At 24.9% G+C, this 6,540-nt stretch overlaps 2 protein-coding genes across 2 annotated transcripts in view; one reads left to right on the top strand and one right to left on the bottom strand.

Annotated features, from left to right (window-relative positions):
- Positions 1 to 1,425, top strand: part of LOAG_18320 (hypothetical protein) — a gene marked incomplete at its 5' end in the record, with an annotated part of 4,886 nt that extends 3,461 nt beyond the window's left edge. The window contains 2 exons of the mRNA XM_020450982.1: positions 386 to 668; positions 1,142 to 1,425. Coding sequence (XP_020305281.1) covers positions 386 to 668; positions 1,142 to 1,353 — 495 coding nt within the window. The 3' untranslated portion in view covers positions 1,354 to 1,425. The remainder of the gene's footprint in view (positions 1 to 385; positions 669 to 1,141) is intronic.
- Positions 1,426 to 3,727: 2,302 nt separating this feature from the next.
- Positions 3,728 to 6,540, bottom strand: part of LOAG_18319 (hypothetical protein) — a 5,098-nt gene continuing 2,285 nt past the window's right edge. The window contains exons 4-6 of the mRNA XM_020450981.1: positions 5,653 to 5,734; positions 4,458 to 4,683; positions 3,728 to 3,933 (exon numbers count right to left, since the gene is read on the bottom strand). Of these exons, the coding sequence (XP_020305280.1) occupies positions 3,786 to 3,933; positions 4,458 to 4,683; positions 5,653 to 5,734 (456 nt within the window). The 3' untranslated portion in view covers positions 3,728 to 3,785. The remainder of the gene's footprint in view (positions 3,934 to 4,457; positions 4,684 to 5,652; positions 5,735 to 6,540) is intronic.

Here is a 6,540-nt window from a genome sequence, read left to right as displayed (position 1 = left end):
TATTATTATTATTATTATTATTATTATTATTATATATATATATATTATATATATAATAATATATTATTATTATTATTATTATTATTATTATTATTATTATTATTATTATTATTATTATTATTATTATTATTATTATTATTATTGTTATTATTATTATTATTATTATTATTGTTAATTGTCATTATTAATTATTACCTTTCTATTATTTGAATATTCATTAAGTATTTTTAGCTACAATCTTCTTTTCTAATGCTTAATTTGAGAAATAAGCATTGAAATTTTGATGTAAATGTAAGTTATACGTTGACAAAATAATACCTCTTATTTATCTCACTTGATATTTGAGAGTTATAATTGTTCTTATATTAAACTATTGCAATTATAGAAAAACGATCGATTATCATTTTCATCATCCTCAGTGACAGTAGCAACAGCAGCAGCAGAAGGTTTAGGATCATCAAAAAGAGTTGAAAAATCATCATCTCTAATATTATCTGATTCGGATACTGATGATAAGCTTCAACTTTCTGCATCAACATCGAAATTAATCCGAATGCAGCTAAATAGAACATTAGAATGTCGATTATTGGCTAAATGTTTGAAGGATGTAGCTGCAAAAGCGATTACCGGGGATGCACCAAGTGTCAATCGTTTGTTAGGATGTCGAAGTAAGCTGTGCATTATTGTTATGTCGTGTAATAGTAGTTAATTATTTGGGTAATGTGACGTCAATTAATTTTTTTTCAGTAGTTAAGTAATTTATTTTTTATTTACTGTTACAGAGTTATGCAATACTTTGATAAGTTAATGCAGTAAAGTGATGCTACTCAACTAATTACTCAAGTACAGATGGACTATAATTTGAATTTGATTAGTAAATAAATGTATTCATAGAAGATATGTTAGATTAAGCAATGTAAGTCAGTAAAGAGCATAAACTTAACCTAAAAAAAGAATTTTGAAGAGAAAAAGTGGAAAGAAAAATTTGTTTCGTTATTGATGATTATAATAGATTTTTTTTTTGAGATGTATTTGACACTTTTCATAAATCTATATCAAAAAACTTACATGCAATTCTTGCTTTAATATTTTTCCTTTTTTTTTTTTGCCTGCTTTAGTAGTCTTTTTTTTTCATTTACAGGTGATTCGATGTCAGAATCGGAACCAGAACCTGTAATGAATGATGCAAGTATAATGTCATCAAATTGTGCTGAACGACATATTCGAAAGATTACGGAAGATTTGGAACGAATTGAGAAAGATTTAAATTCATTGCGTGAAAGTTTTGTGGAATATTATCAGAAGAAAATTGCGGATGAACTAAAAGAAGACGAATCATGCCGTATTCAATAAGCAATTTTGTTTAATATATTTCTTTAAGTGCGGATACATTTGATGGGTCAGCAGTTTATCAGGAAAATTTCAACTTCTCTTATGAACAAAAAGAAAAAAAGAAGTATTACTATAAAGTGGTCCTTTCTCCATGTCTTTCTACCAAGTATCATAATATTCATTCTTAAATTTTGTATCCAAAAATGTATACATATATTGGTTTAAACAACTGAATAAGAATTATTTCATCTCAAAATTCATTTAATAGACAAATTGATATTTTAATTCATATGAATATCTTACATTCTTGCAATAAATCTTCAAAAAAAGAAAAGTTGAAAATTTTCAAATTATTATTGGATTCTCATATAATTCTTTTTTTTTTCAAAATTACCTTTCTAGTTTTTTCCAATGTTTTTTTTTTCATGCATGGCTTTAAAATGTTGCATTTTACGTTTTTGCTTTGATTCATTAAATATGTTCTTTTATTGTTTAACGGAGGTTTCAAATGGAAATGAATCTCAATGTGTATTTATGGTGATGAAAATTTTATAGATGAAATTCAAAAGCTAATTTAATTACATTTAACACTTGAAAATTTCAAACTTAATTACATCCAAGCACTTCTCATCCCAAATCCTTCCAACCATTCTTTTGTTTGTGTGTGTTTTTTTTTTTTGAATAATTAATTATTTGTTAATTGCTTAATTTGCTCAGAGTGCATTATCAGAGGAAGAAGTGCATCTTCAACAAATGATTTGCAAAATTTATCACGCTATTTTTGCATTTTTTTTTTCTTTTCCTTTTACTCGGGTATGTGTACTTTTTACTTATTTAATTTTTTGGTTTTGTTAAAAGAAAATTTTGGAATTTCATACAAAAATTTTTTGCAAAATCTTTAAATTATCGTAAAATTCTTAAAATTTCTTTTATCATTGTTCAGACACTATAAAAAAAGAAAAAAAAAATTCCAGACGTTTTGTGCAAAATCGTTTTTACAGAGAAAAATTAATATCATACGGTTGTTAAACATATGCTCTTCCAGTTTCAATTTTTGTTTTTTTTTCTTTTTTATTAAAGAGTATTTGCTTGAATTCTTTTTTGCAAATTGAAATTGATAACATTTGATGTTTTGTTATTGTAAATGAATGATTATTAGCGTTATTATCATTATCATTATTATTATCGTTATCACTTATCACTGATAAATCTGTTCGATTAAATATTTTCACTAGTTCCTTTCCTATTATTAATAATGTAATCCAAAACATAATATGAATTTAATAAATGTAAGATTTAATTAACTGATTTCATTTCAATTTTTTTTTCTTTTTCTAGTAATAAAATTATATACTATACTACTTAATGATGCAAGCATATGGAATATTTGACTTTGAATTTCTTGATTTTATGGACTAATTATTTAATTAGCAATAAGCTACTCATGCATTTGATAAACAGAGTTTTCCATTTTTGATTTTATTTACTCAACGATTTCCTGATTAATGAATGTTTATGGGATAGTAAATTCTATAAATGTAATCTCTTTGATCTCTGATTAAAGAAAATAATTATATATGATGTTCTACTGATCGCAAATTAAGCTTTTCATTATAAAACTGATTTATAAAGTATTATTTATAAAAAATTACAAAGTAGTAATTTGGAAGTAAGAGGACAATTTTAGTTCTAAAATGTATGTGTGTAATTTGCATATGAAAATTCCATCGAGATAAATATCATTTCTCAAACTTTCTGTCGAGATTTTTATAATTTGAGAAAAATTGGAAAATATAATTCGTTATAAAAGTGGAAAGTTTATTCTTTTGTTAATTTTATTTATATTTATATCATTTTGGCTTTAATTAATACCAAATAATATTTAATGCATAATTATTTCAACTTTTTCTTTTCTCACTCTAAAGTTTAAGCAATTTCCACGAATCTGACTTTTTTTTGGCACAGAGAAAGATAGGATTTTCCTGAATAGTAATTCAGGAAAATTATTCATCATCTTTGGGATTATCATTATTATCGTTTTTTTGCATAGCAAAACAATTTTTTCGAATACAATTAGAAGAGAAGAAAGCTAAGAATTTTGTGTCCATTATTTTGCATTCTTTATCCTTTAGGATTATTGTTATAATCGTTTTCTGGATAGCAAATAATTTTTCCGGATACAATTAAAAGGGAAAAAAACTGAAGATTTTCAATATATTGCTTTGCAGTTTTTACCTTTTAGGGTTATTATTACCGTTTTCCGGACAATGAACAACTTTTCCTGATAGAATTAGAAAGGAAGAAGCTACGTCTATTTCGTGCACGAAATATATAGCTTTATGCTATAATAAAATAATCAAAGATATGATGTAATATGATTGTGCCTTCCGGCAGGAAAAAAAATTCATATCTTTACTTTCAGGAAATCTCGGATAGTTTAAAAGAGAAAAAATTTATTTTTGTGTGTCGTCACCACCCAATAACAGATCATCTGCAATGGTTTGTTTTGGATGACTGTCATCATTACCATTACCGTTACCACCAATTTTACCTTCACCAGGTTGTACTTTTGCAATCTCTTTCAGCACTGGTACTGGGCCTCTAAAAATTTTTAATATTTACTAAAGAATAAAATTTCATTTCAAAATTTTCAAAATTAAAAATAAGCTTATATTATAAGCAACATAACTCATAATTTTACTTTTTATTTTATACTTTTCATTATCTTAATAGCATTATCAATTTAATTCTATACTTCTACAATATTTTGGATCCTTTTTTCTTTCATTTCCTATAATTTTATTCATTACATACAAGAAAAAATCGAATTTACTAATTTATATTTTAAGAGAATGTATAAAATTAAGAAATTAAATGAAATTAATTAAAATAAAAATTGAAAAAAGTGTAAAATATAAAGGATAAAAAAAAAATATTGGTAAAAAATGATAAACTTTTGCAAGGGATATAATAAAAATAAAGAAAAAAAATTAGTAAAATGTTGTAAAGCGTTAGAAAAAAGTTGCGAAACAAAGATAAAAAAAGAAAATTTGAATGAGAATTTTAAAACTTTTTATAAAAAATTTCCGGAAAAAAATGAATGAAATCTTGCAAAAAAAACATACGAATCAGGCGTAATTTTGCCATGTCTGTCGTTTGTATTATTGTTAGGATGACGAATTATTTCATTTTTACCGGAATTTGCCGGATAAAGACGTATCGGTGGTTCATTTGGTGTACTATCTTCACTCATAAATGCTGCTAAATGTTTATTTTTGAATGAACCAAGCAATGTTGGCGTTAGCAAACTTAATGCAAGCATTACGGAACCGGTAGCAAACATACATAATCCTGAAAATCGATTAATCAATAATTGCCTTTTAAACTTATACTTTTTAAAATTTATTTTCACTTTGCTAAGATCAATTTAAGTTTAAATTAAAATGAGGTCAAAGTTTTCATATTAAAATTAAGTTTTAGTTGAATCAATATTGTTATACGAAGCGAAAGAATCAAAATTTATTTGATTCAAATATTACACTGAAAAGTTATCCCAATAAAGGCACGAAAGTGGCAAAGTTTTCAAAAATTTAAATTAACCTAAAAGAAAATAAAACTTTTCCCATTAAGACTAAAACTTTCCTACTGAAATTAAAATGTTGAATTGCTCAATTCAGACTGCTGAGCAATGAAAGGAACAGGCCTTAAATCAAATCAATTCAAATGTTATATTGACAATTTATTTTGAGAAAAAAATCCAGCCATGACAGAATTTCTTTTTCAATTTTGCTATGATTTATTGTATAAAAAAAAAATTTGGCAGTTAAAAAATTTGAAAGAATATGAAATAACAAAAAAAAAAATAATGAAATAAATTTTTTCAAATAATTTAAATAAAGCAGAAATAGCATCAAATTTTGATATTTTGGAAATTTGCTTTAAAAAGTGTGTCGAAATTTGTTTTTCATGTTCTCATTAAAGATGATAATGTCAATTCATTAATCTGATAGTATATGTTCATTCAATCAATTAATCAAATCAATGTGCTAAGGGTCTTACATTTTTAATTTCAAACTATTTCATTATTCATTTTTTTTGCTTTCTCTAATGGTTCAAAATGCATTTTTTTTAATTTAATTGAATTTTTAAAAAATTTTAATATTAAAAATTTTGGATAATATTCAATGGATGCAATAATTAGTTCTTATTAAATGATTAAATATTTTGGGAGGTTTTTTCAAAATAGATTTATTGTTGGAAGAGGAGGAAGAAAAAAGATAAAAAAAAAAGAAAAAGGTGTTGTAAATAAATAAATCTTACCAAACATTTTCCAACGACGCATTGGATCTTTTAATATTTCAGCAAGTTTTTCCGGTGGAACATAAAAACTTCCATCTTCATCCTGAAATTTTGAAAATTCTAAACAATTACTATATGATTCATTAATAATAGTTTTTGATTAGTTCAAAAAAAAACCTTTTCTGATTATGGCACTGCAATTTACCCGTATGGCACTATCATTAATATCATTATCTGATGATATTATCACTATCATTGCTAAATGATGCAATCATTCGAGAGCATTATCACTAGATGATAATACTATCACAATCAGATGCCTCTATTGTTGCTGCATAATGTTACCAATCAGATTCCAATAATTTTTACTAATGACGAGATCATACTACTGTTATCAAATAGCATTATGATTAATAGATTCGATTATCGGATGATATATGTCATCATTAACAAGTGGTGGGTATCATCATTGTATAGTATTATCATTAATGTCATTGTCCCAGTGATGTTGTTATTATAAGATCATTATCACAAGATTATACTATCATAATCAGATAATTCTATTGCTGTCAGATGGTCCTTCTACTATCAGATAGCATCGTCATGATCAAATGACATTATCATTATCAGATGATAGTATTACTACCAAACTGTGAAATAGTATTATTATTGTTAAATGATCATCAGATAACATTATCATTATTGAATGATATTATCATTAATGGATGATATTATTTTATTAACTAACCAGTAAGAATGAACGATTTCAATTCCATATCCATTTTTCTTTTTTGTTGAGAAAGGCCAGTAAAATGAAATTTCGAGAATTTGAATTATTCCAAAATTTCTAAACTTTTTTCATCCTTTCTCAGTGAGGAAATAACTGTATATTTCCATTTGATACAGTTG

This window comes from Loa loa, assembly GCF_000183805.2.
Source record: "Loa loa unplaced genomic scaffold supercont3.261, whole genome shotgun sequence".
NCBI lineage: Eukaryota > Metazoa > Nematoda > Chromadorea > Rhabditida > Onchocercidae > Loa > Loa loa.
This window is presented reverse-complemented; position numbering and strand designations above follow the sequence as displayed.